The sequence below is a fragment of the Neofelis nebulosa genome, chromosome 14, assembly GCF_028018385.1.
Source record: "Neofelis nebulosa isolate mNeoNeb1 chromosome 14, mNeoNeb1.pri, whole genome shotgun sequence".
Lineage (NCBI taxonomy): Eukaryota > Metazoa > Chordata > Mammalia > Carnivora > Felidae > Neofelis > Neofelis nebulosa.
Genome location: NC_080795.1, coordinates 18,275,612 through 18,290,148, shown reverse-complemented (window position 1 = coordinate 18,290,148; position 14,537 = coordinate 18,275,612). Strand labels below are relative to the sequence as shown.

Below are 14,537 nucleotides of genomic sequence, written 5' to 3'. Positions count from 1 at the left end.
ATACAATCATAAGTAGATACCAGGATTTCAGTCCCCTAGTCTTCCCACTTTCTAGTACTTCTGTACACACAGAACATTTGAAGACTCTGTTTATCTCACTATGGCGATGCTATTCGTCTTCCATACTAGATAATATTAGATACAAAAGAGAGACCCCCAGACTAAGTCAACCTCAGGATTCAACTACCAAGAAAAGCTAGGCTGCTTTTCCTATTTATATATTACTTCTGCACCCAGTCATTTTATAACAGTAGCAGTAATATTCCATCTTTGAACATCTTTATTAGATTAAGGACAAGGTTGGATATTTCTCAAAAAGCATTCATAGTAATGGCATTCTATTTTTTGAACTAAACTTTAAGGATTTCATGAGAGTCACTTCAATTTTTTAGCATTGGCTGTGAAAACTGAAAGATCCTAGAAAATGAAAGCTATTTTTCTTCATAGACATGGGTAGAGAGGAAATTTTAACATTTGGTAATGACCAAAACCCATTTAATTGCTGGATGATTCTGCTTTCATTGTACAAGAAGAACTGGAGAGGCTTAATCTCTCCTCAGGCTCTCCTGTAGAGTTTTTATCCCTGCATGTTGCTTTGTGCGTGCTGTAGTGATTAATCAGCAATATTGTCCGTTCTGCATTTCATATTTCCTTTTTTTAAATCCCTGTGTGAAGTTTCTAAATATTCATTTCCTTATTTCCTCATTTGTTCTTGAGCCAGGCCTTCTATGGTTTTGCAGAATTCTTATTAATGATCACACATAAAAAGTTTGCTACAGGGAAACTCAAGCTCAGATTAGGAATGACTTTTTTTTCTCAAGAATCTGACTCTCATTCTCCTTACTCAGTGTCTTTTGTGGGTTTTGTTTTGTTTTTGTTTTTTATCTATGTGACATTTATTAACTTGTATTCACATTCATAGAAAAAAGACTTGTCACTGTCATAATCACACTTTCAAAAAAGGGATGCTAAGGAGAGGATCTCAAGCCTGAGTTGCTAATGCCATCTAAAATTCTGTTTGATTTATCATCTCTCTTTCTTATTTTTTTTTTCTTACCTGTTCACCTGTCAGTTAGCATGCTTTAAGGATAAGGGTTTCAAAAAGACCAAAAGGACAGATAAGGCAGATATAAAGTTGATGGGAGCTTACCAAAATCTGGTGAAGTCTTTGATATAAATAGAATTCTTTTTAAAAGTGGATTTAGAATTTTCAGCTTCAAAGTCTTATTACTGTATCTCTTCCATCAAAGATTTTAAAAGTAATAAATGACCTTCTGGCTCAAATAAACTTCTGGCTCGATAAATAACCTTCTTTAATAGTTTATGAAGAGTACTTTACTGGGTGTAGAACAGCCCACTCATTCTATTATGTACTCAACTTCACAGAAGTATGGTTAAAAACATGGGTTTTATAGTCAGAAAGACCAGGGATCAACTGTATCTCTAACACTTATTATTTACATGTTTTGGAATATGTTACTTAATATTGATGAGCTTCATTTTTTAAGGTATAAAATAGGGTTATAATAATAGTAATAATAATAATAATAATAATAATAATAATAATATCTATTTCCTAGAGCTGTTACAAGGATTGAATTAGATAATGTATACAAAGTACTTAGCAGAGATCTTGGTTAGCAAGAGATCTTAGCAGAGATCTTGGTTAGTACTTAGTTAGCAGAGATTTTGGTGCATAGTAAGGACAGTAAAATATTAATAAACACAAAGAAATACCTTTTGAATAGTATTTCTATATGGTTACAAAAAAGTTCCCTTATTTATTTGTTATTTAAATATATTTTATGAATGGAATTTTTACCTTCTAGATGTAACTTCTAAAAATACTTAATAAAATATATTTTTACAATTCTTTTGGAAGACCAAATAAGCCTGTGAGAAAGTGTGAGGGAAAAAAACACGAAGAAGAGGAGCAAAGCAGAAGCATGAGTTGAGGGAAGAGACTGAGCACCAAATCTGTGGGATGCTTAGGAGCAATCCCACCCCAAAGCCTGGAGCTTCCGAGCACAAGTGGGACTGGGGGCAAAGCCTTGTGCCTCTGTAGAGAAGGGAGCTGGATCAAAGGTCACTCACTTATAATCAAGATTCTAGAGGAAACATACTCTAATGAACAGGACAAACTAGGGGGAAAAAATAACCTTTCCACAAAAGCAGTTGTCAAGTAAGTTTTCTGTCTTGGTTGTAGATACAGGTGGGAAAAGATAAAGTCTCCCCTAAGAATTCTTGCTCACTGGCCAGACTTCATGTGTATTTAGGGTCTAATGATTTACAATCTTTTTGTGGTCCTAAAAACTGCAAACCGAAGACTATAAAGTCTGTGCAAGCTTATAATACCCCAGGTAATGGTAGGAACAAACCTAGGTACCCCTTGAAGGAATAGATACTCATGTCCAGATTTAAAGAATTCTCAGAAAAACTTCCAACATGTACAAGTTCACGCTAAAAAAATATATGAAAATCCATAAGAAAAATAAGTCACCATGAATGAGTCAGAAAAAAACAAACAAAAACAGAATCAGACATGCAAAAACATAAAGCACTAGAATTTTCAAATCCAGAATACAAAATAATTATGCTAAATGTGTTTAAGAGGGGGAAATGGAACAAAATGGAGCAGGAGACTATAAAAAAGCACACAGGCAGATTTTTTAAAGAACCAAAGAGAAATTCTAGAAATGAATTACATAATAACTTAATTTTAGAACTATCTAGAATAGTCAAACAGCACACCTGAGATAAGAATTAGGAAGCTTGAAGGTATTGGATAAAATTACCCAGAATGCAGAAAACATAGACAGAAAGAGGTGAAAGATACTTAAAGTAGATTAGTAGAAATTGAAGACCTAATGTGAAGCTATACCATTTGTATCACTTGGGCTTCTCTTCCCAATGCTCGTCTAAGTCTGGAAGCAGAGGCCAACTTCTTGCTCTCACTCAACTCTGAATTACGATCCTCTGTATAGTTTCTTAGCATTCCCATCACCTCTGTAACCAACTCCTTGTATTAAATTCCCTCTCCTGAAAGACTTACTTACAGTGCTGTCTCTTTTCCTGGCTGGACCCAGAATGATAAAACAAAAACAAAAACAAAAACAAAAACAAAAACATTGACTATGTTTGAATTTTCTAAGTTAAATATGCAGGTTATGCATTTAAGAGTAAACATGGGGGGGTGGGGTGCGGAGTGGAAGGAGGAAAGAGAGCCCAGTCAATTTAAAAATAGACAACAAAGGAAGAGGAAAATAGGAAAGAGAAAAATAAGAAAAACAAAAAGCACAAAATAAAATGGTATGGATAAATGCATATATATTAGTATTTATAATAAATTTAAATGGATTAATGAAAATAATTGAACTCTTCAGTGAAATGGCAGAAAACCATATATGAAGTCAGTATTCAGCTATATGCAAAAAGGAAGTGATGCATAAGGGGTCCAAAGGAAGGTTGAAAATAAAAGAATAGAAATAGTTATATAAGGCAAATACCAACAATAGAAAATTAGGGTAGCTATACTAATATCAGGAAAAACAGAAATTAGGGCAAAAATACTTTTGCGATGATAAAATGCTTTTGTTATGATAAAAGTTTCAGTTCACCAGAAGGATAAAACAGTTCTAAGTTCTTTTGTACCTAACAGCATAACTTCAAAAATACAAGCAAAAAATAATAGGAGAAATAGGCAAATTCACCATTATAAAAGGTGATTTTTGACACATCTCTCATAATGGATAGAACAAGTAGATTTTTAAAATAGGTAAACAATCATGAATGTCATAGTTAACCACCTTGATCTAATCGACATACATAGAACCCTAAACAACAATTAGAGAATACCCATTTTCCTCACGTGTGGGAAAACTTCCATATCATGAATTATGATCCTTCAGCAGAAGCACTGCTCTGCAGGATTCTGTGGTTTCTATCAGCTTGCTGAGTTGTTTTTGCTCCTTCACAGACTGAAATGCCAGGGGCCATCCTGGTGCAGTCTAACTTGTTCAACATTTTTCAAACCATTATGCACAATATCTGATCTCCCTTGGTCCCTGATGTTCTCACAGATGCTAAACAAAGTTTTCCTCTTCCCTTCCTTTCACAAAACTCCTATTCAGAGAAAGCTAAAATTGCCCATTTTAAATGGATTCCCAGGAAGTCCTAGCCAGTGTTCATCCCTCAGTCATAGCAGATGCTTCTGGAACATGTTTACTTGTTCTTAAAATCAAGAACTAAATTAAAATCACTTAAATTCCCCACCCCATTGAGTTCAATGAAAACTCAATTAAAAGATGGTTTTCTGTTTGGTAATTTGCTTTTCTTGTTCTCTCTAAAAACTTTTATAAGCACCAAATATGTTTTTCTTTAAAAAAAATCTCCAAATACATAATCATGTAGTACATAAAAATAGTTTTGAATGATACAAAATGTTCATATAGTATCAGAAGTTATAAGGCAGAGAAAGCCCTCCCAGGGATGATACCATCTGCCTGTGTGTATCAGGGGCCAATGGTCAAAGAGGTGGTGAAGCAGAGAGCTTATTATAAAGTAACAACGTTGAGCTTCATCTGGGCCCTGTGCTCCTGGACAGTAGTGACAGCTGAGAAACCTCCCCATCCTTTTGTAGCTCTTCTTTGTTTGGGATGTGACAAAATGGCTAAACAGGTAGCCAGTTAACTACAAAGGACCACCATGACCTTGTAAAACCTCAAGTTTTCTCCATCTTCTTTGAGACCTTTATCATAACAAATATTCTCTCTGTTGCAATGGCCTGAATAAAATTATTTCCTTAATTTTCTGGAGGCTTTTGTCTTTCTGGGTTTGGTGCCACAACCCAGATAGTATTTGTCCTTGCCTCAGGGTCCTGTTTACTCCTACCAGGTAATGAGACCCCCCCTCAGAGCCTTTGTGCTTCATTCCTGTGTGGTGATCCAAGGATCCAAAAGTGAGCTCAGTTTCTGATCCTGTGTTCTGGACTCTTGTCCATTCATAGCACGATAAAGATTTGATTCAATACCTTTTGAGTACTTGCTTCATATCTAGTGCCCAATTCTTCTGGTTTCATGGTCTGATCATTTTATGATTTCTGTAAATGTATGAATGGTTTATACAGATCTTGTTTTCTCAGTTGAAAGACAGTGAACTGGTATATTGGTCTTTTCTGTTTATCTTTTTCCCTGTTTTGAGATAAAATCAGCTAAGAATTTATTACCAACTGGTAATAAAACCCAATAGAATTTAGACCACTGATATTTTATTTCTGTGTGCATGCTTGACCCATGGATGAATTTTTTGAATAAAGTTGTAGGCTGTCTACTTAAGTCTGTTTGTGTGTTTATATATCTGTAATTCAGAAAGGTCTTTACATCTCATTGTGTAAGTACATAATATTTTCCTGCCCTTCATGGTATTAATAAATTAGATTGTAAAATCTCTTAAGGGAGCCCTACTCTTATTGCTTAGTGATAAAAAGCACTTATGTAAGCTGAATGTTCCAAAAACTTCCAGATATTAAGGAAATTAAACCTCAAATATTTTCAATGTAAAAAAGGAGGTATCCTTATAGAAATGAACCCAGAAATGTTTTAAGAATTCGGGTGCACATAATTTAGGTAAATCCTTGGCAAGCAAGACTCGTTATTTTGATTTAATTGAAAGCAGCTACAGGGGCCTCTGGCTGGCTCAGTCGGTTAAGCGTCCGACTTCGGCTCAGGTCATGATCTCACAGTTCATGGGTTTGAGCCCCATGTGGGGCTCTGTGCTGATAATTCCAAGCCTGGAGCCTGCTTCAGATTCTGTGTCTCCCTCTCTCTCTGCCCCTCCCCTGCTCATGCTCTGTCTCTCTCTCTCTCAAAAAATAAATAAACATTAAAAAAATTTGCATTAAAAGCAGCTACATATTTTCTATTAGATCAATGTTAAGTGTAATATATATGTAGACTTTTATTCCATTTAGATATATCTTTCCTAAACATACAGGTTTGCTGAATGGAAAAGATATCACTACTTTTACTAAATGTTTAATCTTATGAGATATGTAAATATTTATGACCAAAATTGAATCATATTTTGACAAATTTTATTCCAACAGGGTTGTGGACACTCTTGCAAAGAAAAGATGAACATCCACCCAAAATGTGGTTCAAACTGGAGACTGATGATGCCACAGGAACACCAAGAAGGTAGGAATATTACTTACATTACGAAGCTTTCTGGAGAGAGCAGGGGAAGCCTCCCAAACAGGTCAAAAGAGGCTTGAAAGAAAACAAGAAAGGAGACTGGCATGGGTCTTTTATGTTGGTTAGGGGCGGGGCTGGAGTAAAGTTTCCTACATACAGGCAGAGACTTGGTATGATTCAAACTTACCACCAGTAGCAAAGGAGGAAGCACCTGACTTTTCTTATCAACTGTCCTAAATGTGGGACAGAAGAAGAGGAGGAGATTTAAGGCTTAAAAGCTGTCAGCAGTCAAACATAAATTTAGGCATACTCCTAACTGCAAACAGTATTAACATTTTGTAATATGTCCACTTGAAGATAATTTCTAAGATTTTTAGGTAATTTAAAACCTTGTATTGGTATTGAGTTAATTAATCAATATTTACTAGATGCCTAGATCATTTCCATGTGAGACAGAATACTGAAACATTAATTGCTAAGCATAATTTTAAATTTATATTTTTCCCTCTTATTTTATGATACAGAGAGAGTATGTAGTTGGGTCTGTTAAAGAAGATGTTCATTTTTTGCCACTTTGAGACATTGCCCTATAAGAGATGTGTTTGTGTTAAGGAGATGAGAGTAGTTTTGCCCTAAAGTTAAATGACTGGTTGCTCCAGAATAAGAAGAGGAAAATGTAAGACAAAACCCAAATGAATATAGAAAGTTATGGAAGGTGTGCTAGAAGGGATTTTTTTTCTTTTTGTAATGGCCAAAGCTGACTAAAGTTTGATGGGTGTATTAGTTTTCTTTTGCTGCTATAACAAATTACCACAACTAGGTAGCTTAGTCCAAAAGTCCAAAATGGGTCCCACTGGGCTAAAATCAGGATAGTAGGACTGCATTCCTGCATTCCAGGTTCTAGGAGAGAATCAATTTTCTTGCCTTTTCATGCTTGTAGAGGCTGCCTGGAATCCTTGATTCGCAGCCTCCTTGCATCTTCAAAGCCAGCAATAACTAGTTAGTCTTTTTCACATTGCATCATTCTGACACTGACTTGTCTGCCTCTCTCTTCCACATTTAAACAACCATTGTGATTACATTGGGTCCACCAGGTAATCAGGGATGACTGTTATTTTAAGGGCAGATGATTGGTAACTTTATTCCCCTCTACAATGGAACTAATTCCCTCTTGTCATGTAACAACATATTCACAAATTTCAGGGATTAGGAAGTGAAAATCTTTGAGGGGCCAATTTTCTGCCTAATACAATGAATTTATTTATAAGATTTTCCAAAGGAGATTTCATGACAAATATTATAATGGTACAAAGATATAATTTTGTCTTCTCAGTTAAAGTGGAAAATTTTTCTTGGATTATTAGCCTGCTCTAAGAAGTGGTTGTATAAAATTATTCTCATCTTCTGTGTAATCTGTCTATATTACTGCCCAGATCACTATCAGTACTTTAGGTTTTCTGGCAGCTGGCCCTTTCCTTCAGAATATGAAGAACCCTGTGAGCTGAAGCCCGAGGACTTGGTATAAACCTCAAAGCACTCACCACCACAGTAGACCATGCATGGGCCAGAGTTCCTTCTGGATATTAAAGGAGATGTAAAGACATCTTAGTGGATGTCTAGGCCACTAAGTTCTCTCCCTCTTCTTTGAGACATTCATTAATGAACATTCTCTCTATTACAATAGACTGAACAAACATTTCCTTAATTGTCTAGTACATTTTATCTTTCACGAAAGCAAAAAACCATCCTTAAATTCCCTGTTTTCCAAGCTGACTTATGCTTCACTTGGAACTCCTGCTCTTGAAGAAAAGTGTAGCTTGGTCAGCTGTTCAGTGCATGGGGTCTGGAGCAAGTCACAAATTCTGGTTCTGCCATTCATACTGTGTGACAATGGGCAGGGACTTGATCTTCCTGTGCCTCAATGTACATGTACATAAATGGAGATGATGATGATGATGGGGATGATGACAATGGGGATGGTGATGATGATGATGATGGGATGGTGAAGATGATGATGGTGATGATGATGGTGCTGATGAAACCTTTTTGTTACAAAAAGAGCTCAGAATAAGTGTCTGGTTCAGACTGCTGTACATAAGAGCATCTGCTCTTATTATTTGAGGAACAACTAAGGCTCACCAAGTGCTAATATTCTGAGGAAAGTTTATTTTCCATTCCATTCTTCTCAACTGAAATTTTATGCTCACCTTTTAACTTCCACTCTTACACGGCACATAGATTGTAGGAGAAAAATAAATACTGAGTGAATCAATGGAGGATGAGTGAATGGGTGGATTTTTGGAGGAAGGAAGGAAATATGGGTGAAGAGGCAAGTATTAGTAGAAGAAAAGATGACTGATTTTCATCACCTGTAGTCTTTCTTTACAGTTAAAAGAACAATTTGAATTCTAAGCTCTGTCTCAAAGATGTCTCATTAATTCTCAGAAATAAAATTAAATACATTTCATTTAGGGAGTGGGTGCTACACAGGCAGCTGATATGATTAAGAACATTGACTCCATGTTCTGGGGTCAAGGCATGTGAGGCAGTGTGTCCTATCTTCAGTTAATGATGACTATCTCTGGAAACCTGGTTTCTTTCCTTAGGGAAACAGTATAAGTTAAGGTCTGCCCAGATTGAAATGCATCACTGTTCAACTGAGTACAGAAACTTGAATTCACACGTTGATTTGTCAGGAAGACAGAAATGCTTTCAACATACAATCGGCCCCGTCATTTTTCACACCAAACGGAAATACACAGCCTGATCCAGGCACCTAATGTGGGAAATCTTTTTAAACTTTAAAACAGACAACAGAACTGTATGTCATTTTTTAAAATTAAGCTGTAATGTGATATTCCGTTTAGGTTCTGAAACAAATCAATATTTCAGGCAACCAGCCATAACTCTTGCTATCTACTGCCCTCCAGTGGATTTCTGTCAGATATAACCTCTGAAAATTATTTTAAATAATCTATACATAAGCTTTCCTTTCCAATGTGATGTTAAATCTTCAACATAAACTTTAAAAATTCACTTGTAAATACTCAATAATAATCCTCAAGACTTTTTTGTAAATTACCTTGTCTTTAAATGACCTGATGTCAAGGTAAAGTTCCCATTTATTTCCCCCAGAGCTTGGCTCTCCCTCAGGAGTTTGCCGTAGTGTCGGTTTATTTCCGTTTTGGCCCATGTCATTAGGCCCTGAACCTGCTACTACTTCTAACTAAATTCACTCTGGGCAAAAGGAATGGCTTGATACTTGTCAGAAGAAGCTCAAATAGCTCCTGTAGACACTGCCCTGACACTGCTGCAAGCAACCATTTCCTCTCATTTTACAAACAGAAGTCACAAATCAGTGATACCCATTGAGAGTAAAACTGAGATGCTCCTGCTCCTGGTGACCCCTGGATGTAGCAAGTTCTGATAACAGGAAGCTGACTTCCAGTGCGCTGAGGTTTGACTTGTTCCATCAGAATGTGGTTTGATGAAGTGTTAGCTGTCTTTTGGTGGCTACTCAATTTCTCACTGCCTCTGTTTTAGTAACATTTTTGTTGTTTTAAAATAATACACCTCATGGGGCACCTAGGTGGCTCAGTCAAGCATCTGACTCTTGATTTCGGCTCAGGTCCTGAGCCCCACGGCAGCATGGAGCCTGCTTGGGATTCTCTCTCTCCCTCTCTTTCTGCCTCTCTCCCACTCTTGCACTCTCTCTCTCTCTCAAAAAAAAAAAAAAGTTAAAATAAATACATACACACATAAATAAATAAATAAATAAATAAATAAATAAATAAATAAAATAATATACCTCATAATAAGGGCTGTTCCTCATAAGGTACATTGGTATAATTGTCTTCCTCATTTTTCTTTGGTAAACATAGAACAAACATTATGCAAAAAATTGGGAATTTAATGCATGAGATTTTCTCAGGGCGGGAAACTATGGTGAATACCAACTAAATAACAGGACTCTCACAGGTAACTAATTACATGGAAAAGATAATGACCAGGAAGACATTTCTGGAAGAAAATTACTGGTTTTTCCCTTTAAAGTAAGCATGACTAAAGCTAAGCTCAATTTAGTCCTCTAAATATACACATAAAATATGAAATCATTCAGCAGAAACTAGCCTCCTTCTAGCTGGGGTTTTAGAAGTGGGGTTCTAAAATACTGCTCCACCAGTGATTCACCACCAGATTGATGAACACTGAAAATATGTTTTCAGTCTAATGAAATTTTGAGATAACACAGCACTTCAAGTCATGCTATTTGGGTTCATTAGAATGCATTTTCTTCTATATTCTATTTGCTTATCAAAATACTCCCTCAATACCCACAAAAGTGAATATAGGAAATTGTCTGTTTAGCTTATAATAATAATAGCCTCGGTTGCATTTTAAATATGCTGCAACTGAACTTTGAGATAAATCTCTTTACAAAATGCTTTAACAAAAAAGACAGATTAAGAGGAGCTCTAGAAAGTGACTGATTAAATTGGACTCTAGTCTAATTTTATATATTCAACATGTATTTCCTTATTCACTCTCTTGCTCTAAAAATATTCATTGAGCATCTACTATATACCAGAATGTAAAATACAGAGGGTTCAAACATGATCAAGAAGGTCCTGCTGATAAGTTCAACATTTAGTGGGCAAGACAGATGGGTAAATAGGTAATTAAAATACCCCATAGTTAAGTGTTATAATAGAGAGTGGTAGGGATTATTATAGGAACATATAACTCCAAGTGGGGACATTGCAGAGAAGGGGCATTATTTGCATTTTTTAAAATAAGTGAGTTTATTGGGTACACAGTCTGCAGTGAGCCCACTCCAAATGCAAATATAGCCAGGTGCCAAAAGGCTGGCTTGTATGCGAAATTGCAGATAGTTCCATTTGGCCTGAGCAAGGGCAATCTGGCGGGAAAGGGGGGGTCTGCTAGGTGGGTGGTGGCCTTATATGTTTCAACAGGTGCTTTGGAAAGTTTATGGAAACAGTTGAAGAATGCTATGATCAGATTTAAATTTTAGAAAGTGTACTCTGATGGAGGAAAAAATTGTGCGAGACATTTCATTAGCAGCAGGAGGTATTGGAGGTATTCCAAATATGAGATGATGAGAAATGCAAAACCAAAAAGACATAAATCCAATAGAATACATCTTAAGAAACTTACATTATTTTCCATATTTATAAATTCTGTAAAGTGAGTGTTTTATAAATCATGCCAAATCATTTCTCAGGTAAAAAATGTATACAAGTAAATTCCTAACCAGAAATATAACCACATATTATTAATATAAGCAGGTGTTGTTCATATTTACTTATTTTTTCTTTTTCATAGGGTATCATTCTGTACACCTACTTGTTTCTGCTCATGTCTCTTATTTGCCAAATATAGAATCAGATCCGAATTTTGCCTTCCCCAAGTATATCCCAGCCCTTTCTAGGTTATTTGAGTTATTTAAAAGTCTTATTCATGGGCCAAAAGAAATCTCTGAAATAAGAGCAGCAGGGGAAAGAATTGATAGGAAAAAATGACAAGAGACAATGATGGACACTTAGGATAATACACTGGCCCTCCACAATGACTAAAGACAATCTAGATCACAGTGCACTGATCCTTAATGAGACGGAGCTAATCTAAGAATCATTTATAAAGGCACCTCAATCCTGGGCCAAAAATAAAATAAAAATGAGCCCAATTTCAATGCTTAAATGAAATCATATTGCAGGGGGAAAAAGCCAAAACTCTTTATGACAACTGAACTCCATTTCAGTAGGCAAAAATTAAACAAGAGTGCTTAGTTTAGAGGGCGGGGGGAGGTGGGGGGTGGGAAGCAAACGTGGGTGTGTTGTCATGACCTGCGTGCACTTGAGTGTCCACTCCAGACTGGATGAAGAAGTCTCTTGATGCAAACCCTCTAGGTGCCAAGGTCTGCACAGCCACCTGCTGGCTGTGGGTCTTTGGACACGTTATTTAGCCTGTCGAGGCCTAGTTTCTTCATCTATAAAAGGGTTTCATGGGACTGTTGACATGTTTAGGCCAGGTTCCAGGGGGAAGTCTGAAACATAGTCTCAGGCTGTTTACCCAGGAGATTCTGAGTGTGTTTCCTCCAGTGTGAGGTGAAGCCCCTGCCTGTGTTCAGCCTCATCCCCCTATGGGTGACTGCTCATACACACATCTCCACATTGTAGACACATGCACCCAGGCTAAATCTTTGCAGAGAAGAGCAATGTTTCCCAAAGAATTAAAATCTACGAGAACGGCACTCTGGCTGAAACAAAAGGGATTCACATTGCAAAGTAAACCTCTAGGTTTTTAGTCTTAAACATCTGTATCCCACTCACAATTTTCCTTAAGAATCATAGTGTGGATTGTTAATGTTTGGGTAAATAAAGAATCTATTTATTGTTGTTCATGAAAATAAAAGCCCAATCCAAATTCAAGTTTTTCTCTTTTGCTAGATAGAAACGGTTTGCATGCACAGTTGAAGCCAGAGTTTGCCCTAACTTCTAACATTAACAAAATGTTATGTTCATTTAGTTTATTGATTGATTTTAGGAACTGAGTTTTAATTTGGACATCTTGCTACAAATATGAATTTCATCCTTTTTTTGCTTGCTTTTAAATTTGGACTGCTGATTTTAACTTCTTTTTAAAACTTGCAAACTACAAAGCCACATCTGATGGCCAATTTAATGTAAGAAGGGTCTAGGCTCCACTATTAGAGGATATCTTTTTCTTCTTATTTGCCAATTTGAAAACATCTTGAGCTTTTCTTTTATTGACACATCTTTTCTATCATTACTTCCTCTGGGTGAATAATTGAACGTCCAGAGCTAAAAGATGGGATAAACAGACATGAATAGAGAGAGTTATGTATCAAGTAAACATGGAGATTTTTAAGTTTTTTTTTTTAATATTTATCAGCACCCTCAGTTTCTAAAACAGATTTTTAGATAAAATATGTGGAATTTAAAGCAAAAAATGAAGATCATTTGTGTGGCCTAAGACACAGCTGAGGGATTCTAAACCACCCCCCACCATGTCAGAATGTCATCTGCTATCAGCTATTAGTTCTTCAGCTATTGCTTCACGTGTTGAGGACAAAGAAATGACCCCTGAGCCCACTTGAAAAGTGTTGAGCCATGAAGGAAGCAGGGGAAGACATTTAAATATCTTTTGTGGCTTTTGCCATTTCTCTAGGCAAAGGACTTCAAACTGCTCCATGTGGTATAATCAACTACAAAAATAGAAAATTCTCAGAGAGGTATTAGATATTTCTCTTTCTGCCCTCATCAAGAACAATAGTGTTAATAATTATAATCTAGGGTCCACTAAATTTTATGAAATGTTGTAATAGTCTCAATAAGCAGGCCAAATGACCCTTGCCTAGTTGCTTATCCTTATAATTACATGCTGATTTTGCCTGAAAAATAGAAATGATTAGCTTCCAGCAAATCTCACCAGGTGCCACTTCTGTATATGGGGAATCACTGCCAACAGGGTGTGAGTTTATGGATATAAAGAAATATCTTCTATCCCAAATACCTCTGCTACGCTTTTCTCAGGCATTTGGGTTTCACGTCTTTGAGATAAGGGTTTCCTTCATCTGCAAAGCGGGAGTAATAATAGCTCTGTACCAACAGGACAGTGAAATGAGATACACGTGGAGAAGCCGGAACCTAATGACCTGGGCACTGCCATGGGAAGAAGGAAACCTAAATAGGAATGTGGGCAAATAGTGAAGACAAGCTTGCTCGCTACGCAATTTTTCCAAGGGCAAATCCACTCCAATTCCCATGATTTACCTCTTCTCTTCTGACTTATTGAAGTCACAATTGTGGGATCTAAAAGATCTCCTTGGAGAAGTTACCAGGCCATTCAACCAAACTGACAATGTTCTACTGATCAGGTCTACTGCTAAGTCTATAATTCATTGCTCGAAAGGAATAATTAGAACAGTTTTATAGCCACCAGCATCATTGGACATTTCCGTGTTCTGCAAAAGCAAACATGCCACCTGAAATTGCCGTAGACTTGGAGAGTGTATAACACCCAAATAAGATTCCAAAATGTCATTACTTATGCCTGTTTTTCTGCAAGGAAAAATATGATCAAAAAGTCATAAGGACAATGTCATAAGGACACAAGTGTCATAAGGACAATGACACTTTCTCTTAGTATTTGGTGTAGGATCTATTTCACATTGAAACTTGATTCAGAGACAAATAGTACTTCCTAAAATGTTCAAGTAACATCATTCCAAAGTATTACATTTACAACCAAAATCTGAAATAATATTGTCTCTGGGGGATAAAAGACCGTAAGATGATAAACTGG

General features: G+C 36.4%; 1 protein-coding gene across 1 annotated transcript in view; it reads left to right on the top strand.

The window, feature by feature from the left end:
* CPA6 (carboxypeptidase A6) overlaps window positions 1–14,537 on the top strand; it is a 541,179-nt gene that overhangs the window by 134,773 nt on the left and 391,869 nt on the right. The window contains exon 3 of the mRNA XM_058699770.1: window positions 6,104–6,194. Within this exon, the coding sequence (XP_058555753.1) occupies window positions 6,148–6,194 (47 nt within the window). The 5' untranslated portion in view covers window positions 6,104–6,147. The remainder of the gene's footprint in view (window positions 1–6,103; window positions 6,195–14,537) is intronic.